Below are 25,451 nucleotides of genomic sequence, written 5' to 3'. Positions count from 1 at the left end.
AGACGTCCGATACGGCCGGTCTACTGTCAGTGCTAGACGTCCGATACGGCCGGTCTACTGTCAGTGCGAGACGTCCGATACGGCCAGTCTACTGTCCGTGCGAGACGTCCGATACGGCCAGTCTACTGTCCGTGCGAGACGTCCGATACGGCCAGTCTACTGTCTGTGCGAGACGTCCGATACGGCCGGTCTACTGTCAGTGCTAGACGTCCAATACGGCCGGTCTACTGTCAGTGCGAGACGTCCGATACGGCCAGTCTACTGTCCGTGCGAGACGTCCGATACGGCCAGTCTACTGTCCGTGCGAGACGTCCGATACGGCCGGTCTACTGTCAGTGCGAGACGTCCGGTCTACTGTCCGCGCGAGACGCGCTATACGGCCGGTCTACTGTCCGTGCGAGACGTCCGATACGGCCGGTCGACTGTCCGCGCTATACGGCCGGTCTACTGTCCGCGCTATACGGCCGGTCTACTGTCCGTGCGAGACGCGCTATACGATCGGTCTACTGTCCGTGCTATACGGCCGGTCTACTGTCAGTGCGAGACGTCCGATACGGCCAGTCTACTGTCCGTGCGAGACGTCCGATACGGCCGGTCTACTGTCCGTGCGAGACGTCCGATACGGCCGGTCTACTGTCAGTGCTAGACGTCCGATACGGCCGGTCTACTGTCAGTGCGAGACGTCCGATACGGCCAGTCTACTGTCCGTGCGAGACGTCCCATACGGCCGGTCTACTGTCCGCGCTGTACGGCCGGTCTACTGTCCGCGCAAGACGCGCTCTATGGCCTGCATTATTCATCGCCCGCCCAGTAGATGCCCTTCCAGGGCGAGCTGCAGCTCTCGCGGCTTCATATCTTATGCATTCTGTAACCCATTTCCAGAGCTGGGCTTTAACCTGGAGCGCGTGAAGCAAGAGAACAGCCTCAAGGGTTCACCCCTACCACTCAGGGGGTGCGGAGGCTGTGCCCCAGTGGCATTCAAACCCTGCGTAGCTCGAGTCTTTCTTATTCTTTCTCAAATCTCAGCTGCAGAATCTGTTCTCTTCCGCCCTGAACTCTCATCTTCATCTCTCATGCCGCTCTGTTGTCTGTTTGGCAGTTATTTCCCTGCTTTGTGGATATTGGTGTTTGTACAAAGCCGTAGACCATGGTAGACCGTGTAAACAGTGAGAACAGCAGCACACGCTGGCTGACGTGACAGCATCCGATCCCTGTTTTTATCATTCGCTCACTCTCTTCTTCTCTTTTTCAAGGATATTGACTGGGTCCAGACAGAGAAGCACGTATTTGAGCAGGCATCCAACAACCCTTTCTTGGTCGGCCTTCACTCTTGTTTCCAAACGGAGAGTCGGTAAGACAATTCGCCTGTTGTGTGAATTTGGACTGAGGCGTTGTTCACGTCAGCTGTAGTCCTTGTGTGGCCTTGAAGGATGGACTTCACCATTAAAAACATTTTCCCTAGTTTTTTTGACAGCTTTGCTCCAAACTGTTGATGAAATATTAATATTAATCTCACTATATTGTGCTGTACACAGATTGCCAAAATACAGCCTTGAAGTTTTGTATTCAATATTTAATGTGAGTAAGGTGAGGGGTCTGTTCATGAATGTAATCAGAAAACAGACATGCAGGCAGTACCTCAGGAAAAACCCCCCCCCCCCAAAAAACAGGAAGCTGGCTACATCCCTCCAGGAAGGGAATCGTCTCTGAGAAAAGGTCTCGGTGCAGCCGCAGCGAAAATTGCGTTTGGGTCCTTCCAGACACCCGCAACACCTCCGGTCCCGGCAGGACCGGCGGTAAACGCAGCGGCTGTGATGGCAGGAGCGTTGAGGCGATAGCGGGAAGCGAGACCGGGCCCCGCGGAGGGAGAGATCGCGGCGGCCCCTCCCGAGATCGGTTAAGAGGGCAGGAACTGCGCTCAGCACCTTAACGTGCGAACGCAAGCCTCCGCATGTCTCCACCTGACCCCATCACCTGCAGAAAGGCAGGCCTCCAGGGCGGGTGGGGGGGTGGGGGGGGGGGGAATTAGGGCCTCGCGCGGGGGGATAAAACGGGCGGGAGAGCAGGTTCCAGCTCGCTCCTGATGACAGGTTGATCCCATCATTAATGAAAAATGTCCTGTTTATGGTGGGGAATTAGAGAGTCCCAGCAGAGCTCAGCAGAGTGATGAGAAACTGAGCCGGGCTGGCAGCTGCTTGTCGGAGCGTGCGGCAGAGGTACCCCCGGCTACCGCTCCTGTTATTGCTCCCCCCGTCCGTCCCCCCCAAACACACTCCTTTCAGCAGACATTACTGAAGGCGATATACGGTGTTAAAAAAAAAAAAAAAGCGGTTTCCTTTGAATGTCATTAATCCGTCCTGAGGATAACAGTGAAAATTTAAGGCCATGTCAAAACACAGGTTTAAGGATTCAGTGGCGCTTTTTATTTTTAAACGCCTATTGATGCCAGTACAAAGGTATTCTTGTGCCATTACAGAATCATCATTTTTTAAGATATGTATACTCATTTTTCTTTTTTTATTATTTATGTGTTCACTTGTGGAGTCAAGGTCTAAAACGAGTTGGGCCTCAAAACTGCCTAAGAGTTCAGTGCTCAGATATTAAACCCAGAAACATTTTGACACAAATAGTTCTCCCCACCAGAAGGGTCAGTGTCCTTCATCAAACATCTCTCCTGGAGAAGAGAAGAGACCCTGTCCTCCGTGACCTAATATTCAGCACAGACGCCTCATTACATTACATTACATTACATTAATGGCATTTGGCAGACGCTCTTATCCAGAGCGACATACAACAAAGTGCAAACCCATAACCAGGGATAAGTGCGCAGAAAGACCCTAGAGGGAAGTACAAATTCAACTGCTACCTGCACAACAAAGATAAGGACCAGGGCCTTTGATTAAAAAAAAATAATAATATATATATATATGTAATTTTCAACAAACAAACTTATGAGCAAACCCCTTAACTAGCCAAACACTGCTTCCCAAGCCAAACTAAAACATCCTGATACACAAGTAAATCACAGAAAGACAACAGTTAAGGTTTACAGGGAGGTAGGGAGGGACAGGGAGAGGTGCTGCTTGAAGAGGTGTGCAGATCTTATTGTGGCTTATTGTGGCTACACCAGGGTTGGAACCACTGACCTTCCCAGACCTTAACCACTACGCTACAGGCCGCCTCGAATCAAGCTGCTGCCCCGCCTGCAAACATGGCGTCCCCTCACTGCTCTGCGCCTTGTTTCAGGCTCTTCCTCGTGATCGAGTACGTGAATGGCGGCGATCTGATGTTCCACATGCAGCGGCAAAGGAAGCTTCCAGAAGAACATGCGCGGTAAACCTGTTTTCATTTCGTTGGCCTGGGGAGGGGAGGGCAGCACAATATGGGGGGGGGGGGGGGTCCACTGGGAATGGCTCTCATTAACCAGAATGAGCAAGACTACAATTGTTATTTTTTTCTTTTTTTGGAGGGAGACTATTAGGGGGAATATGTGGAGGACTTGCTCCATTATTGTTCCTGCCTTCTTCTTCTGCTGTATTGGATTAAGCGGGAGCGCAGAATCCCCACCACCGGCCTCTCCTGGCCGCCACCCCCGTTGCCCACATAATTGGAAAACGCTAAGAAAACGCTAAGAAAACGCTGAGGACCGGGAGGTTCAAAGCCATTTCCAGGAATAGTCTCACTGAGCATACAGTGACATACAGGCTGTCCTCATTTTTGATTGGATTTCGGTTAAGTTGACATTGGAAGCTTGTTTTTCTCTCTTACTCCCTCTCTCTCTCTCTATCTCACTCTCTCTCTCTTTCTCTATCTCTCTCTCTCTGATGAGTTGCGCTCAGAATGACTGGCAGTCCCGCTAGCAGCTTGCTGACGAGGGCTGTGTTTGGGAACCTGTGTAGAAGCTGCTGAGGGCTTTGCCTACTAGTTACTGTACATTCGGAGCACACTGGGTGATGTATTGTTACTGCAGTAACAATGTCAGCGACAGCCAAAACTCTGCAAAATAAACTTTTAAGGTCTTGACTCCCTGGAAGTTGCTAAACATCAGAGAGCGGGAGGTTTTCCCTCCACAATGTGACGGTCGGCTGTTTGCCGCCTCAGTCTGGGCGTAATGAAGGGGATTAAGTGGAGGGTGCACAGGAGAGACACAGGCAGGGTGATCTGGAGGGTGAGAGGGAGGGAGAGAGAGGGAGAGGGTGATCTGGAGGGTGAGAGGGAGAGAGAGAGAGGAAGAGGGTGATCTGGAGGGTGAGGGAGAGAGAGGGAGACAGGGAGAGAGAGAGGGAGAGGGTGATCTGGAGGGTGAGGGAGAGAGAGAGGGAGACAGGGACAGGGAGAGGGAGAGAGAGGGAGAGGGTGATCTGGAGGGTGAGGGAGAGAGAGAGGGAGACAGGGAGAGAGAGAGGGAGAGGGTGATCTGGAGGGTGAGAGGGAGAGAGAGAGGAAGAGGGTGATCTGGAGGGTGAGGGAGAGAGAGATAGAGACAGGTAGAGAGAGAGAGAGGGTGATCTGGAGGGTGAGAGGGAGAGAGCGGGAGACTGGGAAAGAGAGGGTGATCTGGAGGGTGACAGGGAGAGAGGGAGGGAGACAGGGAGAGAGAGAGGGAGAGGGTGATCTGGAGGGTGACAGGGAGAGAGGGAGGGAGACAGGGAGAGAGAGAGAGGGTGATCTGTATTCCTGTGGAGGAGCAGCAGAAGTGTGTGTATGTAAAGCAGCGTGTTAATCACAGATAATGATCTCACATATTCATGAGCCGAGCACAAAGGTCCCAGAAGCCCATTCTCTGAGCAGCGAGCAGGTGCTCCAAGGCCAGCGACCGCATTCCTGGAGAAAATTAATGTCTCCTTTTTTAATTTGATTTATATATCCTTTTCTTTAACCAGATGGTTTCATTGATCAATAGACTGTTTTTCAAAGGGGAAAATGCATCACATTTGACAAAAACAACCATAGAATGTACTGCAGAGGTATAAAATAACAGCACAAGCATTTGCATGAATGCTTAAGGACAGTGATTAAGCTGTGTTATGAAACGTTTTTCAATAGTAAAATAAAAATAGTTTGTCCACAGCTGAATCGCAGTGTGCCAAAATGGGTACATTATAGTTTATTAAAACTCCCTCGCTTGTACTTATCGCTTGTTCTTATACATAAATTATATTACAAGAGTATCGGTTAGCAACCCTTCTGGAAGTTTCAGTGCAGGAAAAGTGCAGCGGGATGCTAAATGTTCACCGGCTACTTGGTGGCTCAGAGCTGGACATTTTAACCAGGGTTAATGGGTACAACCATTCTTACACCTCATGATCTTTCTTTTTGCATTCAGATTTTATGCAGCTGAAATTTGTATTGCTTTGAACTTCCTTCATGAGAAGGGCATCATCTACAGAGATCTAAAGCTGGACAACGTCCTTCTGGAACACGAGGGACACATCAAACTCACGGATTACGGGATGTGCAAGGTGAGTCGCACCTGGGCTGCAGACACCCGAAGACAGTATTGAAGACAGTGAACTTTCATCGCAAACTATGTTTCCAGCAAACAGTTTTAAATTAACATTCCATTTAGTTCACCACCAACTCATTTTGAATAGAAAATGAATGCAGCTAGCTAATTCGTTGGTCAGAACAAATATTACATTGGTTAAAGTGTGTTATAACGCTCAAATAATTGTCAACTTTTGTTCTTTCCACGTCTTCCCTGTCGTCAGTCATTTGTGGCGCGCTACCTTTTAAAATAGTTAGCTAACGTTATGTTATGTAATGTGTTCTGTATTGTTATGTGTGCTAACGTTTGCACCTCTTTCTTTAAAAAAAATATATTTCACAGTAGAATTTGACAGTCAGGGTAATCAGTCTGTCTTTTCTTAGGAGGGTATCAGACCTGGAGACACCACGAGTACGTTCTGTGGCACTCCTAACTACATCGCCCCCGAGATTCTACGAGGGGAAGACTATGGTAAGTCCGGAGAGGAGACAGAATGAGACTTAAATTCTTATTTTTCTCTCAAGTACAAAATATTAACTTGCTTTAAGTTTGCTTGACAAGTGGAATGTTCTTACCCCATTGGCAAATCTTCAAATTAGTCAAATCTCATTGGCAATCTTTTGGGCTTATTTTTTTGGGCTTAAAAAAGAAGAGAGAAATAAGTCATAATTTTAAGTCTAAATATAACTGTGGAGATTGACTTATGTTTTTGCCGTGTACAGAGAAGACCATTGATTGGTGCGTTTTGTGGTGTGGCAGGGTTCAGTGTGGACTGGTGGGCCCTGGGGGTCCTAATGTTTGAGATGATGGCTGGGAGATCCCCCTTTGACATCATCACCGACAATCCTGACATGAACACAGAGGAGTACCTCTTCCAAGGTGGGTCTCTGCCTGTCTGGGGCAAATGGTGGCTGTTAGTGTTCTTCCCTGGGATTAGTCACAGACCCCGGCCCATATCATACTTCATTGTTAATGGATGGCAGAACGGATTTGTGGTTTGGGAATTGCCGTAGGAGCTTCTGGGAATCTACAAAACAAAACTTGTTGTGCCCTTGAAGGAGTCTCTGAATCCCCCGCCCCACCCCTTACCGTTCAGCTGTATGAAAGGATATTATGTAAAACCGAGGCTGTGTTAGTCATGTGGAATGGGGGGAATAGGTGGGTGAATAACGTCAGTTAATGAATACCGTCTGAAATGGCGCCGTTGTTACAGACCACGCACCCCCCGCCTTCCGCGCATTTGCACAGGCCCCGGGTACGAGATTTGCCTCTCGCGTGTGTGACGGCGTGCCAAGCCTCACTGACATTCCTCCACACACACACACACACACACACACACCCCCGCCGACCCCCACATGTCCGCACCGCGCCCCCCGCCCCTCGTCCATCTGCACGGCCGTGTCTGACATCCTCTGTGTCCGGCGGGACGGGGAGGTGTCAGCTGCCTCTCCGCTGGCGTTCCACAGGGCCCCTGGATCAGGCCCCAAAGCCCAGAACAGACCCTTTTGGCTGGGGCTGCCTGGCCATATGCTGCTTCCCCCGGTCCCGGGCCAAACCCCTAACCCGCCCCCACCCCCTCTCTGGGCGGGACGGGGGCCCACGGGCAGATGCTGCCACGGTTACCAGCACTGACTTGGGCCGTGTCCAGGCTCCGGGACCCGGAATGAAAGGAGCCGGCAGACTGCGCCTGATAAGCGCGAAGACAGATCCACTCCGGCTTTCATGAGGGAGAGCGGGAACGAGGCATGGCCTTCAGGAGCGGGGCTAACTGAAAAACAAGCTGTTTACCATATAACGCACTTTGAGTCTGGACCATGGCCAACCACTCGTGATTCTTTTGAATCATCATCATCACCATCATAATCATCATCATCATCATCGCCATCACCACATCATCATTATCATCATCATCATCTTCATCATCACATCATCATCATCATCATCAGCAGCAGCAGTAGTAGTAGTAGCAGCAGTAGTGTATGGGCATTCTGTCCGTTCTGTGTTGTGCTTGTGATCACCTTAGTGATTAGTGTTTTTATGGCACACGCCGGGAAGGAGAGAGTGTGCTGTTTTGATTGTGGCGCGCTCACACACTTTGTTCCCGGCGAGATTCAAGGCTGTGAGCCGAGGCGCTCGCAATCCCACAAGCCCTTTCTTCCCGCAAGCCTCACTGTGGTTTCACGGCGCGGTGGTGCGGTGGCGGATGTTGAATCACACATTGTTCGCTTCACCTTGTTCTCCTCTCTTCCACACAGTCATTCTAGAAAAGCCCATTCGCATTCCAAGGTCCCTGTCCGTGAAGGCCGCCAGCGTGCTGAAGGGCTTCCTGAATAAGGTACGGCCCTTACCCCTCCTAACCAACAGTTTAACGCACTCTTACAGTGTGAGACCACCGGCACATCCATCGCCGTGAGCCTGATTTATACTTCATCGCACACCCTTTGCGACAAGTGTCGCATGACGAAAATGATACATCTTCAACTGTAAAAAAATAAAAAGTCGCGTACACAGTCATACTCCGTCGCGCAGTGTTAATTGGACAGCCAGAAGGAAGACTGAAGTTCATGGTCGCGGATGGGCTACACCAGGCTCCGCTGTGTTATCGAAAATGTAAACATCAGCTGTTTGGTGTCTTGTTTCCATAGAGACAGCCGAACCGTCTTTAGCAGACCTTCGCCGAAATATTGATGCGAAACGTCCTGCAACGCTTTCGTTTTTGTCATACGATGCTTGTCGCAAGGGTGTGCAGCGATGAAAATGACCAGGAACCGTAAAACTGTATAAATGATTTATACAGTTTTACGGTTCCTGGTAATTTTCTGTGCACTTCTCCATCTTTGGGGTTGAAAACATGGCCGCCAGGTCAGCAGGGAGGATATGCGAAATAGTGGTGTGGAGCATAGCGTAGCATAGCATAGAATGACATAGCATAATGTAACGTAGCATAGCATTGCATTGCGTAGCATAGCAAAACGTAATGTATCAAGGTAACATAGCAGCATAACATAACTTAACATAGTGTAACTTAATATAACAAGACATAATCACAAGAACAGGCCATTCAGCCCAGCAATGCCCACCTTTTCCTACCATTAAGCAGCGTTTGTTGCATTCAGACTTTGGAAATTTGGAAAAGACGGCAGCTTTTTTTGTTGTTGTTGTTGTTGTTGGGTATTTGAATATTAAAAATCCTGTTTGAAAAACGTGGCAGGGCTGTGCGTAGATGACGCGTGATGCCGTGACTCAGCGTTGTCAGAAGCGCTTGCGCCCCGACGCAGCGCCTACTTTCCTTTCACTTCTGGGAAAGTGATACCCCTCGCCTGTGCCATGCCACAGAAACAGCCCACTTTAAACTGATCCGGCGATGAAATTAAAATCCAGCGAACAAGTTGGTGGCCATACCGGCAATGACAGCCTTGGGGTCCTTACCCTTTACAGACACGTGCAAGCAGGCCCCTCTGGTCATCCCACCCCAGCCAGCCATTCATTGAGTAAAGTTAGGAGTTAGAGATAAATGAGAATGGCAGATCTGGCGGCCCGCGTGGTGATGACAACACCTCGGTGGTTGATGGCGTGCGAAGCGCGGCGCTAGCGAGGCTGCATATGTGCTGTGAATGGTATTCATTTCTGATCCTCCGCTAATGAATGAATGCAGCGTTGTGCGTCGATGCTTTTCAGCGCGGCGCTCGGGCGGGAAGCAAACGGGGTCGAGAAGAGACTGAACGGGTCAACTGAGGATATTTTGTGGCTGTTTATTTCCGAGCTTCGCTTGTTTCTCGGCTCGTTCTGTTTGTTTCCACGGGGTCACAGGGGTTCCTCTTGGTGTTTTTCGACAGGATCCGAAAGAGAGGCTGGGTTGCCAGGTCCAGACGGGGTTCACGGACATCAAGTCTCACACGTTTTTTCGCAGCATAGACTGGGACCAGGTAAGCCAACTGCACCCTGCTGTAAAATCCAGCTATGCCAGCTTGACCAGCTTAAACTGAGCGGGTCAAGCTGGTCATAAACTGGTCTAGCTAGGTATGAGCTGGTTAACCAGCTAGTGCTGGCAGCCTGTCTGAGCTGGTCAGCCAGCTACCAGCTGTTTCAAAACCTAGCTTGAACAGTTTTTCTTTTTTTGGAATTGTCACAATTAGTGATGTCATAGGGTGGCGTAACCTTGCTCTCCAAGGTGTGGCAGACTCATTCTGACTGACTTTGTTTCCTTCTTTGGGGTGGACCAGGGGAATATGTTCGCCTCTCTTTGGCACACTGTTTAATTGGAACTTCTGTGTTATGGTTACCATGACAGCTGAAACATAATTGCTGCCACCCCTGGTTTAGTACTTATTACTCTCGTTTTAAGGCGAATGCTTTCAGATTGGTAGCTCTAACCGCTGAAAAAAAACCAGTTCCTTTTTTCATTTTTAAAATCATTTTCCCATCGTCCACAGAATGGGTATTCATTCACCTGAATCCAGTTCAGATTGTGTAGCTACGTGTGTATGACATCATTGCCTCTCTCAAGTTTCACATTCGAAGGGGGAGAAAAAGAAAGAGCCTCTGAAATGTTTTCACCAACTGTTCAAACCGCCTCTGTCACTGTTTGCCTTAGATTGTACAGTCCCCCAAGCAACTCAACCCCCAGCGTCACACACTCCACGACAGAAAAATGAAAGAACACACTTACCAAAGGCAATACAGAGTGGGAATACTGGGGAGGTAGGACTGAGTGTTAAATCTGTACACAGACCAGAATCAGAATCAGCTGTATTGGCCAAGTGTGCGCACGCAAACAAGGAATGTTACTCCAGAATGGCGTCCACCAGTGATTTACAAAAATCCAGAACAAAATGGGATAGATTATAGGTATAAAGGAGGGGTTTGAAGCTGTTGGCGATGTGACAGTAAGAAAATGAAGTGTGCCTGTTGTTTGGCTTGTTCGGTTAAGCCCCACACTGGCCACAACATTAATTAGAAAAGTAAAATGTCAGATTCAGATTCATAGGTTTCAGCAGGGAGCAGGTGTGTGGGATTAAATGAGCTGGGTTGGGGAAGGAGGGCTGTCAAGCTGAGTGAGGCGGGGTGGAGAACGAGGGAAGGGTGCTCTGGATCTGAGGCCAAAAAAAACTGCCATTCAGGCCTTCAGGGAAACGCATTCCATTTCATTCTGCGAACGTATCCTTCCTCTTAAAAAAAAAAAAAAAAAAAAAAAAAAAACAACAACAGCAAAGCTACCAGCTCGGAGGGGAGGGGAGGGGAGGGGAGGGGCGTGGGGTGTTTTGTTGAGATTCACAGCCATATTGTTTTCCCGTGCATTGACGGAACGCACCATTATTGATGTTCACACTGTGGAGTGCGCACAGCCTGACAGTCAGGTTCTGTTCTGGCTGGCTGGCAGACCGTGGTGGTGGTGGTGGGGGGGGGGGGGGGTTGGGGCATATGAAGGGTGGGGGATGAGTCACCGCCCTTTTAAAATGTGACACGGTGTAAGTGAAGAGATGGCATTCAGTGATTCACAACTCATCTCTTATCCACCCCCCCCCCCCCCCCCCCCCTTCAAAAACACCCATCTTTACACAGACCAACAAATGCAGGACACTTTGTTCCTGAAGTTCCAGACTGGCAGAGGCTTACGGGGTTGTGTTCTTGACTCATGTTTACGTTAGCTTCGGCACGGTTCAGAGAAAAATCTGCACGACAAAAACATTACAGTAACTCAGGGGTCTCGTTTGAGATCATTTTGCTGCTGACACTGATCAGGTCTCTCAGAGATATGGCGAGACGGTGAGCCAGATTGGACAGATGCGGAGTGCGTGCCCTGTTCACTGCGTGGAGGTCTCTTAGGAGCTGATGGCTGCTGGCTTCAGAGCCGTATTGCTGTCTGCCCCCTGGGAGACAAGCTGATTATATTTTCAGCACGTTTGATAAGTCGTATAGCAGGTAATCTGACAGAGCGTGGGTCTGGTAATCTCAGTATGGGTCTGATCTGCACTCCCACACCAGTGAGGCCGATGTTTGGTTCTGTGGTATTTTAGGATTTTTTTTCAATATGTTTATAACAATAATGTATTTATTATAAATTAGTATGTTAGCACTTCAGAAACCTTGTAACATTTTTCCAAAGTCTATTTATCACATACATAGTACTGATAAATGTATTGGTGTTGGCTACAAATCAGTGAAATGTAGTGTAAACAAAAGTATGGTCTACATGTAAGACCATACTTAAAAACATAAAGTAAGATAAGCAATACTTGGACCACCACTAATAGTGCTTCATATCTGACTTAAATGTTTAAAGAATTTTAAAAAGTGTTCAAATTTGGTGACATTGCACAGTTTCAGCCTGGAATCCGAAACGTTTCCAATGATTTTTCTCCCCAGAGAATCAAAAACATCCTAGGGAATCCGGTGGGATGAACTGGTAGGCTTGGCCGCAATTGGCCCTTTTTGCTTTGGGGTGGTTATGTCATTGGAAGGCCCCAGCTCAAGGCTCCAGTCGGGGCCCCAAACATCAGACACTGAACAGAGAGATACTATTGACTCTGCTCCGAGTGCTGCTAGATGCTATGCAAATGGCCTGTTTCAATAAGCCCTGCAATGCTACAGACTCTTTTTAGTTAAAGTTTTAACATATTTCCCCACTGTTTTTGTGATGACATTTCAATCGTGCCAGTCCCGAAGAAAGGGGGGGGGGGGGGGGGTTCTTTTTTTATTATTTGTGAAAAGGCCGTTTCTCATTTGTAGTTGAAATGAAATGTTCCCCTGCAATCAGCCCTGGTTTCTGAGAGAGATTAGCCCTTTTGGCTCTCGAGAAGGTATTAATGAATTAAACATTTGTAGATGTGATGTAGGCAACCGCAGCAGTGAACAAAGTGCATTCCGCGCCTTTGTAGCGCTGCGAGGAATAAAAGTGAATTCTAAATGACGCCGCGTTGAAAAGCAACACTTTTGAGGGCCGTTCTTTAATTGGTGCCGTGTAGCTGACGCACGCACACCCCTTAAAAAACAAACATGAAAGTGGAAGAGATATGACATACAATATTTAGGGGGTTTGCGGCGCGTGGCTTCGACGCTCATCTGTGCGATGGCGGTTTCCGCGGCGCCACGCTCTCTCGCTGCAGCCGAATCGGTCCCGAACGCGTAGGTGCATGACTCAGGCCTGGGTCGAACGCCGTACGTAATTGTTTTTGTATTCAAATGCCTCTCTGCGCTCTACTGAGCTTGTTTGATTTCGGTGGATTTGGAACCGATGAAATGCCCTCAAAATGCGCGAAAACCCCCGTGCGCCCTTCTGGTTGGCTCAGTCGCGCCAGGGAAGAGCAGTCGAGCGCAGAAGTATTTGAATCCAAAACAATGACGCGTTTTGCCCCAGGTCTGGTGTGACCGGCCTGTGGGCGCAGTGTGTGTTGGGCAGGAGCGCACTGGACCTCCCCGTTCTGTGGTTTTGGGTGGGATACGGTACCATCGGAGAAAGGCCCAGCCGGTGTGTTTTTATGTGAACTGGACGTCCAGCGGTGGGAGCGAGGTTGAGGCGGTGAGGGGGGGGGGGGGGTGAGGGGGTTGTGGCTGGGGGGTGAAGTGTTATGGAACATGTCACGATGGGGAGAAACCACTTCAAGCTCTTGGTTCTGACACACGGAGCGGACAGCACTCAGGCAGACCCGCGTCAGGCACCATCGAACGCCCGCCGCTTCTGCCCCCGGCGACAGGGCGCGGTAACGGGTCAGGGGAGCCAGGTTTTACGACCAGAAGGTTGTATGTTCACGTCCCGTGCACATTTTCGCCACATGTGCTTCTGGGCAGCTATGTAAATAAACGAAGGAGCGCAGCGTTGGGTGTGAGCTATGTGGCGGGCCGTGGGTAATGGCATCTGTTAGACAGATGATTAACGGTAGTCGTTTCAGGAGTCAGACTGTGTTTCCACGGCCTGGGTCATGTTACCCGCTTGTTATTTCACATTTAGATTGTGGTGCTGCTTTTTATTCATGTTTTTACTGTTACCCTCCAACGAGGCACAGCGAGTTACAGTGAAACGGAGGCAGACGCACTCATTCCTGGGCTTGTGTGTCAAGACAGATCCAAGCATTACGCTGGCAAGTATCGGCTTAGAACCCCGGTTTATGAGCATAAATCCTCCGAGCGTATCTTTACATTACATTACTGCCATTTGGCAGACGCTCTTATCCAGAGCCGACGTACATTTGATTAGACTAAGCAGGAGACAATCCTCCCCTGGAGCAATGCAGGGTTAAGGGCCTTGCTCAAGGGCCCAACGGCTGTGCGGATCTTATTGTGGCTACACCGGGATTAGAACCACCGACCTTGCGTGTCCCAATCATTTACCTCAACCACTACGCTACTTTCACTCTCTCACACACCCTCGTTTTCTGTCTCTCTCTCACAAGCATGCACACACACACGCACGCACACACACACACGCACATATACACACATACGCACACACACACGCACACACACACACACATGCACATATACACACACACGCACATGCACATATACACACATACGCACATACACGCAATCACACACACCCTCTCTCTTTCTCTGTCTCCAGATCACGAGTGTACAAGGCAAATTTAACCCTTTGGTCACAAATACGTGATTAGATTGTTTTCAATTGAACATTCTAATGCTGATGTACTAGAGTTCTAGAGCATGGACTTGGACTGATTTAAGAAAACCCCCCCAAAAAATATCTACTCTTCAAAGGGTTAAAGAAAACGCTGTTTAGACACTGTTTGTGTCAGGTCCCTCAGAAATGGTGGCAGTTTATCCCAGCGTGGAGGAGCACACTGAGTACAGAGAAGGTGCACAGAGCACTGTGGCCCTCCAGCAGATCTCCACGCTCGTGTGCACACACAGCTGGACTGGGAGCCGTGCGTCCAAGATGGGGACGGAAATGGCGGAAATGCTATCAGCGTTGCATAACCCTGTCTGCTGCAGACATTTAGGCCCACGGTGTCACTCAGCCATTTGACGAGGACGGGCCCAGCATTCACAGAGAAGAGCAAATCCCAACAGGGGTGTCCTATTTAGCTGTGTGGGTCCGCAGCACAACCCCCCCCTCCCTCCACTCTCAGCCCCCTGGGACTGTCTGAGCCTGGCTGGAGGTCTGGCTGTGACGTCTTCCACCCCCCAGTCTGGGTGTCTGCCTGCTGGGCAGTGTCAGAAGGTTGAGCAGCCCCGCCCCCCCCCGGCTCACACGGCAGGCTGGCTAACGAGAGTGGGAGTGGGAGAGAGTGTGGGAGAGTATGAGGGAGAGAGTGTGGGAGAGAGAGTGGGAGAGAGAGTGGGAGAGAGTGAGGGAGAGAGTGTGGGAGAGTATGAGGGAGAGAGTGTGGGAGAGAGTGTGGGAGAGAGTGAGGGAGAGAGTGAGGGAGAGAGTGTGGGAGAGATTGTGGGAGAGAGTGTGGGAGAGAGTGAAGGAGAGAGTGTGGGAGAGAGTGTGAGGGAGAATGTGAGGGAGAGAGAGGGAGGGAGAGAGAGAGAGAGAGAGGGAGAGGGAGAAGGAGGGGGTTTTTGGACCGCTCTGCGCCTGTGAGCTGTCTGACTGCGTTACCTCAAGCTGAGACCCATCTCCCTCCCAGCACTGCCTCTGCCCCGACACACACACTCACTCACACACTCACACACTCACATACACACTCACACACACACACACTCACACACACACTCACACACACACTCACACACACACACACTCACACACACACTCACACACACACACACTCACACACACACACACACACTCACACACACACACACACACACACTCACACTCACACTCACACACACACACTCACACACACACTCACACTCTCACACACACACACACACACACTCTCACTCTCACTCTCACACACACACACACACACACACTCTCACACACACACTCACACACACACACACACACACACACACACACTCCCTGTCTGCACGCAACGCTCATGCTCACTGCCTGCCAGCAATGTACTCACACACACACACACACACACACAAACACAAGAACAGACACATGCACACGCTCATACACACAATAACACACACACACAAAATGACACATGCGTAGACACTCACACACATACCAGTCCACTCAGACTACTCACTTTTGCGTTGCAAGACACCCATTCTGTTGGGCCGTTGAAGCCCCTGGCACTTCCATGCCATCTGACCATCTGTCCTCGAGACTGTGGGGGCCAGGTGTCCTTGTGCCACGGGGCCCATGGATCATACCTGGAGGAGCAGGGCCTAGCTTCGGTTCCCCGGAGGTGAGGGGCGCAGCTGTCTGAGCTGCAGCGAGGTGATAGTGAAGTGGGGACCCCACCGGTCCCCACAACGTGGGTAAAACCAGACGCGACCCGCGTCTCTGTGTGAAACACAGCCCTCTGCCCCCATACCGTTTTCACACCTGCAGTGGGTCAGGCGTTCGTTAGAGACGCCCTCACTTGCCAGACTTGGATGAGAAACCCTTTCCCTTCCACTTTTTTTTTAGTTATTGCCACCGACAGTACAGAACGTCCTTCATATATTTGTCACATTAGGCACGTTATTTTAATTTTAAAATAGCACAAAAGGCACAAAAACACCACCAATAACAGGAAGAGGGCATAATTCACTCGTAGCATAATTCATAATTTCTCTTACAAACATGGAGCCTCCATCTCCGCTCTCGCAGATGGGAGAGCTAAGAAAGACGGCTTTCTGGGGAAAGAGTTAACTCTGCCCGGCTAAGACTCTGCCTAATTGAGGCAGTGTGAGGGTGTTAGCTGCATTAGCGATGCGCGCACTCAGAAATCCCTGCACCTGTGCCAGACGGGGGGACAGTTAACACAGAGGGACGCGGTGCTGGGAACAGGAAGCTGGCGCACTGAGCTCGCACTAATGTCATAATCGTCACGCTCCCCTGCTTCTGAGACACAACTCCGGGCTGTCGTTCTGTTCCAATCTATTACACCACCTGGGGAGGCCCGCAGACTGCAGCTCTGAGAGTCTGTGAGGAGAGAGGGAATGAGAGAGAGAGAGAGAGAGAGAGAGAGGGGGAGAGAGGGTGGGGATGAGAGAGGAAATGAGAATGAGAGAGAAGGGTAAAAAGAGAGGGAGAGAGAGAGGGGAAGAGAGAGGGAGTGGGAGAGAAGGAACTAGAATGAGAAAGGGGGAAGAGAGAGGGAGAGAGGGAACGGGAATGAGAATGAGAGGGGGAAGAGAGAATTAGAGAGGGAACGATAATGAGAGAGAGAGGATGAGACAGAGAGGGATAGCACAAAAAAAGCACAAAAATTTAATTACTATAAACCAATCAAGAAACAGACCTCCAGTCACACAATGATAAACCGATAATACAATACAAAGTAAGTAAAAAACACAACAAAACCAACCAGAGTAAATGATAAAAACATCTCCGGAACACCTTCCGAGTCCTCCCACGTCTTTCCTAAGACTAAAGAGGGGGGAGAGAGAGAGAGAGAAAGAGGGGGGAAGAGAGAGGGATGCAGAGAGAGAGTGCTAGAGAGCAAAAGACAGAAAAGGCGAGGGATGGCAAGAGAGAGCGAGATGGAAACAGCAAGTGAGAGATATGGAAGGAAAAGAGACACTTTTCAAATTACTCTCAGTATCTCACTACAGACTGAAAGGAGAAGGACCACCATTTTTAAATTGTGGTCCTAAGATTATTTTTTTTTTCCAACTACTTTTCTTTACTTTCTGCAGTATCCTTCTGAGACCCTGCAAAAAAATTTTTGTATTTGTGTACATGTTGCTATTGAATTTTTTTTTTATAAAAAACTAAATATATTATTTATTTTATTTTTATTGAGTGTCCCTCGACCTTGAGAACAAGACCAGAGACTTTTGTCACTACAGAAACATGAGGGGGCTGGAGATGAACTCCCTGCCCGTAGGAGGGTATAATTCACTAAATACATTCAGTGCAGTGTTGTGGCCCTCTTTAATTTTCTCAACCAGCAAATGGCTGAACGTCTTTATGGGAAAGTATGGTCAGGCTTCAGTCTTCATGCAGAATAGATAAACTGAGAAAAGAGAGAGAGAGAGAGAAAGAGAAAGAGAGTGAGTCATCTGGACTAGAAGAGTTTGCCATCTCTGCTTCAAACACAAATGTCAGTTTACTTTTGAAATAAATTGTTTGGGTTTTGCTACTTTTTCCTGGGGGTGGGTGGGGGGGATTCACCTTCTATGTTAATCGGTGGAGGTAATGCGACATGATTAATTCAGCCCGTAGTTATAGTGCATCCTTTTAATCACTTTGTTTCGATCTATCTTTTATGAAGGTTGTTCCTTCTGTGCTGGGCTGCGTTGGGCCCTCCCCTCACATACGAGAGGGCCGCACAGCTGGCAGGGAAAGACCGCTCTGGACCTGAGGCTCTGCCACGCGGGCCTGCCTGGGATTAATATTTTACGCTCGTTTCTGTGCTGATTGCCCGTTCGAACGCGGCCGGAGACAGAGATTGCAGCGCAGGCAGTTCTGAATGGCTGGATTTGCGCAGGCCGTTGTCCACAGAGTCATCAGTAAATACGTAATCCAGGATGATTTATTTATTTTAAATTCATTAATATTCGTCTTGAAAATGAAATAACGTGGTTGCGAAATGGCAATACGTTTCCCTGATAAGTCCGTGGCGTGAGTGTTGCAGTATAACCAGTATAGGGTTGGACTTTTTTTTGATCACTTCAGTGCAGGTATGTAGGAGATGAATGGACTGATCTTAATATGCTGTATAGACTTCAAGGTTATTAATCAGCACTATATTCAACTATAAAGTGAGCGCTGAATGGAAATTTCTTGAATTTGACCACTCAGCTATGCACCATTATATTAGCATTTAAAATGTTTGACCAATCTTTGATAGAATGTTGCTGTTGCAGGGTAATACCCGGCCTGCAGGCAGAAAAAGACGCCCGCATTTTCACAGAACTGAGTGCAGTTGTTTAAAGATATAAATATTAATTATATATTTATTCCTGTGAGAGCTGCTTCTCTCTGAAGCAGTAAGCCATTTCAGGATAATTTATCACCGCTGTGGCCACTTATGAACATATCATTTTTAAATATATTTTTGGTATTTATCGGAGATTTACCTTGATAATGCAAAGACTGAACCAAGCACATTCAAATAGAAACTTGTTTTATTGTTATTTATGAAATGGTCCAAGGATGAAAGATACTCTGATAACCTCCATGCATGTAAAGACCCATCCAGACCGAGAACTACAGTTCTCTCGATCACGAGAACGATGACACACCGATGAATGATAACGTTCTGTAACTCTTGGCTTTGTCCTCTGCCATTTTGAATGTGACGCTCTTTAAATTTGGTTGTTTTATTGTTTATGCAGCTGAAAGTAATCTCAGCAATATTGTTTTTCCACCGTCGTCGTCATCATAGTTGCGGTGTGTACTCCGCTATCCACTTGAGTGAGAATGATTTTTGAGACAATATATTTATTGTTATCATTATTGTTATAGTTATGGGTGTGGACAGGCCATTAATCCTTAAATCTTCAGTGTTGATGGATTTGGCGACGTCTGTGGTGACTGGTTCATTTTCATTTCATTTCATTTAGTTTCATTTTCACTCCAAATCCCGGCGGTCCTTTTAACAGGAAGCTGAACTGGTTTGCTTGGGTATGAAGCACTTTGTTGCGCTTTCTTCACCTTGAGACACCGTGAATAATATTTACAGTATTCTTGTGTTCCCTCAAAGTCTCCTTTATTTTGTACGCAATACTTCATTTTGGTCAGTTGAGCTGATGGAAAGGTGGTCTTTTTTTGCAGCCATTTTGAAAATGTATCCAACCACAACCAGCCTCTTGTGTATCACGCTCCCCACCACCAGCTCTTTTCTCCCGCAGTCGTCTTCTTCTTTGGTTTTTGGGAGGTTAATTTCCGCATTCGACACTCAAGTTACCGTGTATGTGGTGGGAACGCTGAACCTGATGGCACCTACGGAAAATAGCGTATAGAGGTGCAATTAGGAAAAACTTGCATACGTCGAATTGACTGAAACGCATTGACTGCATTGAAAAACGGCAGCGTGAAAAGGTATGAAATATGGCATTTCCTCAGTGTGATAAAAGGAGCGATTGCAGCTGCAAAGGCTGCTCTCGTGTGCTCCTCTTCCTGGCCTGGCTGTGTGACGGGCGGGAGGCTGGCTGCATTCAGCGCTGCTGGAGAACCTGACAGGAAGTGCCCCCAGCCAGCTCCTGCTTACTCACTCTCTCATGAAAAGCGCCCGGGCCCTCTCTTCTGTTCTCCTCTCCCAAACTAAAGTAACGACCTGAAAATGAATCAGCAGCCCCTTTCATCCGCCTGACATCCGGAGGAGGTATTGTGGGCTTTTTTTATTTTTTATTTTAGTTTTTTTTGTTCTGTTCCGTTCTTTTTATCCCCTTGGACGAGTTTTGATCATCGGCGAGCCAGTGGCCTCCATACCAAACGGCAGCTGTATGTACCCCCACCCCCCTTCCCAAACCCTCCGTCCCAAACCCTCCTTCCCAAACCCTCCATCCCAAACCCCCCTTCCCAAACCCCCCTTCCCAAACCCTCCGTCCCAAACCCCCCTTCCCCCACCCCCCTTCCCAAACCCTCCGTCCCAAACGCTCCGTCCCAAACCCTCCATCCCAAACCCCCCTTCCCAAACCCTCCGTCCCAAACCCCCCTTCCCAAACCCCCCTTCCCAAACCCTCCGTCCCAAACCCTCCGTCCCAAACCCCCCTTCCCAAACCCTCCGTCCCAAACCCTCCTTCCCCCACCCCCCTTCCCAAACCCCCCTTCCCAAACCCCCCTTCCCAAACCCTCCGTCCCAAACCCTCCTTCCCAAACCCTCCGTCCCAAACCCTCCTTCCCCCACCCCCCTTCCCAAACCCCCCCTTCCCAAACCATCCGTCCTCGATGCCGCTCTTGCGTGAAACGCCACCATCGCCCCCACGCCGCCACGACTACCGCCGCCCGCACTTTCCGTGGTTCTTCACAAGCGTTGCGTCAGCCCAGGCGTGGAGCTGAGGGCCGGGCTGTGGAGAGGGGGCTGTGGGCGACAGGGCGCCGTCTGCTTCTCTCCGAAACGTACACGTAACACGCTCTCCACTCGCCAGCGCCGCTGTGGAGAGAGAGCCTCCCGTGAGTGAAGGATTGTGGGATAGGAGAGGGGTTGGTGCTGGTTGTGCCCCACCCCCAGATATGTGCCTTCTGCGGGGAGTTTTTTGGATCCGGGGCCAGGCTGGCTCCCTTTCTCCCCCCCTGTCAGCGCTGGCCCTCCCCCCTCAGACAGATGGCTGGAGATTATTGAATATTAATTCATTGCGGCAGCAGTCACATGACCGCCCCACTCCTCCGGTTCTGAGGAGATACGGGGGGGGGGGGGGGGGGTGCGAGCAGAGGCTGTCGGTGTTGCCGCGGGAGACGGGACAGGGCAGGGGTCTCCCAGGAGACGGGGGCCCCCCAGGAGCGCTGACGTGAGGAGACAGGGCTGATTTGGTGTAATTGGTCTCCTGTTAGAACGCTGCAGGCACCATCATGCCCTCCCCACAGGTGAGCTGTGGTGGTGAACTGCGTCATCCGCCTCCCAAACTGCACGCGCCCCCCCTCCAGACGCAGAGCAGGGCAATCTCACGGCCCTGTGCTGCGCTCAGCCATTTTACGCCCAAACTTCCCACAGGCCCCTGGGCTCTTCTCCACTTTTCTTTTTGCAAAGGGAAGCAGCAAAGCCCCAGGAGCCGTCCGTGTCTGCAGCTTATTACCATAAACGCGTCTCTACACCCCAGTGTGCAGCGTCTGGACCTGCAGCTGAGAGGATCAGCCAGCACTGCACACTGACTGTACATCATCTGCACACTGTCTGTGCACTGCACACTGTATGCGCACTGCACACTGACTGCACATCATCTGCACACTGACTCTACATCATCTGCACACTGCCTGTGCACTGCACACTGACTGTACATCATCTGCACACTGCCTGTACATCATCTGCACAGTGTCTGTGCACTGCACACTGACTGTCCATCATCTGCACACTGCACACTGCGCATTGTCTACAAACCATCTGCAAATTCTGCACTCGCACCGGTAATACTACAGTCTGCATCAGGGTCTGCACAGTGAGGCTAATGCTACAGTCTGCATCAGGGTCTGCACAGTGAGGCTAATGCTACAGTCTGCATCAGGGTCTGCACAGTGAGGCTAATGCTACAGTCTGCATCAGGCTCTGCACGGTGAGGCTAATGCTACAGTCTGCATCAGGGTCTGCACGGTGAGGCTAATGCTACAGTCTGCATCAGGGTCTGCACGGTGAGGCTAATGCTACAGTCTGCATCAGGGTCTGCACAGTGAGGCTAATGCTACAGTCTGCATCAGGGTCTGCACAGTGAGGCTAATGCTACAGTCTGCATCAGGGTCTGCACGGTGAGGCTAATGCTACAGTCTGCATCAGGGTCTGCATGGTGAGGCTAATGCTAGAGTCTGCATTCAGCACTGCGAGGGCTAGCCAGTGTGGCTCCATCAGGTGTGTTTGGGATTCAGAGCACAGTGTGCGACGCACGTATGACGCACTCGGCCAAATAACGGGGAACAGCAATTAGCAGCAGTCCCAGCAACTCTGGCGTTTGATTTCAAATCATGAAATGAACACTGAAAATGACGGATAGGTTCTTATTACGGATCAGTAAATCCTATTTCAGAAAAAGAAAAGGAAAAATTGTTGACATGAATCAAAGTTGAACGGCAGGAAAATTGAATAGAAGCTGAAAGACAGACATAACCTGCATTTGTGTTTTCGAGCTACCGTCTCTTTTACAGCACCCGTCCTCTCATTTCACTTCTGCCAGAGATAAATACGGTGTCTTCACTACCACCATGCATTCTCTGTGTAGGATACTAAATGTGGTCAGCTTAATGAGTCATTTACACAAGTGGGAGCTGTTCTCACTTCATAATTAGCATCATTATAAAATTCCAAATCCACACGGGCATTTCACAGAGCCTAGACCAGAAAAGTGTCCGCGGTAAATGCTATCGTCATAACACTTCTGTATCGCCTAGCCGTCTTTGCGACACGGTTCCCCTGTACTCCACGCTGTGGAAATACTATTCTCACATTATCGGCTCCGTGCGCTTGTTTGTTTATATGCAGGCTTCCACGTTCGCGACGGATTCAAAACTCACGAAACATGTGTGTAAATTTTCTCATTCATAATTAGCAGGGCTCCAGGGAGCGGTCACGTGACCGGGGAGGTGTGCAGTGTGCAGATGCTGGTCTTGTTCATCTTTCGCACCATCCGCATTTGCAGAGAAAACAAATCCCATAAATAATTCAGCAAAAAAGGAATATGCCCCATTAGCTGACCGTGTAAACAACAGCATGGAGCTGAAGTTCCTCCGTGTTAGTGGAATTTCATCCGGGCCTGTTGCTCAGATGAGCCGATCCCCCGCAATAACGCGATCCGGAGAAATGGGCGCAGAACGGTGCCAATCCCCAGGTGATCCGGGAATACGCCAATGCTTTCCACTGAATCACGCCGTTAGGATGATGCACACGTACCCACCTACACCCTACACCCCTCCCTTCTCTCACACACTCACTCACTGTTCCTCCTCCACCTCCACCTCTCCCCCTTTCTCCTACCTCTCTGCAAATGCTCTTGCCTTTCTCTAAGTGCCACTTCAGCCCATTTAGAGCCAGCATTTCCCGCTATACCAATTCATTCACTCTCTCTCTCTCTCTCTCACTCACACTCTCTCCCTTACTCACTCTCCCCCCTTGTTGTTCTGTCTGTAATGCAGCAGCACTTAATTAGTGGACAGTTTATCAGATAAAATTAATCCTCCGTCACTTAACGCTATGCAAATACAATAGCGTGGGCTCCACAAAACTTATAGCAAAGTTAAATATCCATTTAAGGCAGGATTCCATAGATCCTTGCTGGTTACCAGTTGTCACTAGTGAGCTTTATTTCAGTGTTTCTTTCTCTCTTTCTCTCTCCAGTGTCACGTGATGCAGTTTGTTGTGTGGGGAACGGTTGCAAGCAACGGGGCGGAGTGTAATGGAGTTAATAAATATGAACAGAATAACAGGAAGGATGGGTGGTGATGTGTGTCGTCTCTCTCGTCTTCAGCTGGAGAAGAAACAGGTGACTCCACCGTTCAAGCCGCAGATGACCGATGACTACGGCCTGGACAACTTCGACACTCAGTTTACCAACGAACCAGTGCAGCTAACGCCGGATGATGAGTAAGCCCTGCTGACATGACCCTCTGCAAATGCATTTACATTTACATTACATTTACATTACATTAGTTATTTAGCTGATGCTTTTATCCAAAGCAACTTACAGTTGATTAGACTAAGCTGGGCGCAATCCCCCCCCCGGAGCAATGTGGGGGTCAAAGGCCTTGCTCAAGGGCCCAGCAGCTGTGCGGATCTTATCGTGATCTACACCAGGGCTTGAACCGCCAACCTTCCAGGTCCCAGTCATGTACAAGTTCTGTCTATAGGGGCGACATTGGCTCAGGAGGTAAGAGCCGTCGCCTGGCAGTCGGAGGGGTGCCGGTTCGATCCCGCCTTGGGTGTGTGCGAGACCCCTAACCCACAATTGCTCCTGATGAACTGGTTGGTGCCTAGCATGGCAGCCAATCACCGTTGGTGTGTGAATGGGTGAATGAGAAGCATGAGTTGTACCCTTTGCTTTGGATAAAGGCGCTATATAAATGCAGATGCTTTTGTTATATATATATATATATATATAAAGTCTTAATTTGTGAACTTTTTGACAGAAGAGATACTGGACCAATACGAAAGGCTATAATGTCCCTTGCTGTTTCCTGGGAGCCGTGTGAATGCTAGAATAGCTATTATGGAGAGTAGTAGCATTTACAGGGCCTCATAATGGAGGCTGCAGCGTGTTCCCTGAAATGTCATTTCACAAAAGGAGCCCAATACACAGTCACAGATTGGTCAGGTCATACTTTCCACAATCTTAAAATGTCGTTTTTGCCTGAAAAGAAAATGGAATTTGATTTCCTGCCCTGAAAGGTAATTTCCATCCAGACGGCTGTGCTGAGTGACATGAAAAGCAGTCATCTCTGAACACATGATGATATAATGTAGAGTGTGCCAAATGTGTTAAAAATAGTTTTAAATTGGACATAATCATGTGCGCCACACAACCAGCACATTACTGGATGACTGTACTAAATATCCCGCGCACCGCGGTAAAAGTAATCAATTTCAACCTTTTTATAATTTCCTAATTCTGAACTCGTTCTCAGCACGTTCTGTCTGATAAATCTTTCAGATAAATTCAGAACTACTGTGGGTGAATTTAAGCGGTTACATCTTGATTAAATAGCTCATAATCCTAGTTATTAGAGTCCATAGCGTACAGTACATGAATCACATCACACTGGCCAACAGAATATGATATTGGTTACTGTCACAGCCTTCACGAGTTCCATTGCATAAAACAGCTAGAGTATTATGCAAAGCATACTTCCTCCTTATAAAGTATGGGGTTAAATGAATGAGTTTGTTCTGACGTGTGTTCGTTCACGGTGAGATTGACCAATGGCTCATATTATGTATCCCAAGGTGAGTTTGAAGTATTTCAGGTCAGTATGGCACATAAATCAGCAAAATAATTCTGATATTGACTGTTGCGTGACTGATATTGCGAATCAAATTTAAAATATACACATAAAAATAAATAAATAAATAAACAAATAAATTTCTATCATACGCTTTCAGAAAACATACCCCCAGGAGTAACTGTTAAGCACAGCTCTTTCAGATTGTGGATTCTTAATAATTTCCCAGTATGAAGCAATAATGTTGTATCTCCTCACGCTCCAAAACTACCCCTCGATATATAAACTGCATCCATAAAATGCATAAAAGGGCAAAAAAAAAGGTGTAACATGCTACAATGTGAAGGGATTCATTCCAGATTGCAG

General features: G+C 48.9%; 1 protein-coding gene across 7 annotated transcripts in view; it reads left to right on the top strand.

Annotated features, from left to right (window-relative positions):
- Positions 1-25,451, top strand: part of prkcz (protein kinase C, zeta) — a 155,948-nt gene that overhangs the window by 123,942 nt on the left and 6,555 nt on the right. For all 7 annotated transcript variants that reach the window (XM_061258551.1, XM_061258552.1, XM_061258556.1 and 4 more), the window contains 8 exons: positions 1,254-1,351; positions 3,247-3,333; positions 5,327-5,462; positions 5,872-5,959; positions 6,248-6,367; positions 7,744-7,823; positions 9,325-9,414; positions 23,618-23,733. In XM_061258551.1, coding sequence (XP_061114535.1) covers positions 1,254-1,351; positions 3,247-3,333; positions 5,327-5,462; positions 5,872-5,959; positions 6,248-6,367; positions 7,744-7,823; positions 9,325-9,414; positions 23,618-23,733 — 815 coding nt within the window. The remainder of the gene's footprint in view (positions 1-1,253; positions 1,352-3,246; positions 3,334-5,326; positions 5,463-5,871; positions 5,960-6,247; positions 6,368-7,743; positions 7,824-9,324; positions 9,415-23,617; positions 23,734-25,451) is intronic.

Source organism: Conger conger, chromosome 10, assembly GCF_963514075.1.
Source record: "Conger conger chromosome 10, fConCon1.1, whole genome shotgun sequence".
NCBI classification, from domain to species: domain Eukaryota; kingdom Metazoa; phylum Chordata; class Actinopteri; order Anguilliformes; family Congridae; genus Conger; species Conger conger.
Note: the sequence above shows the minus strand (reverse complement) of the source record. Positions and strands in the feature narration are given on the sequence as shown.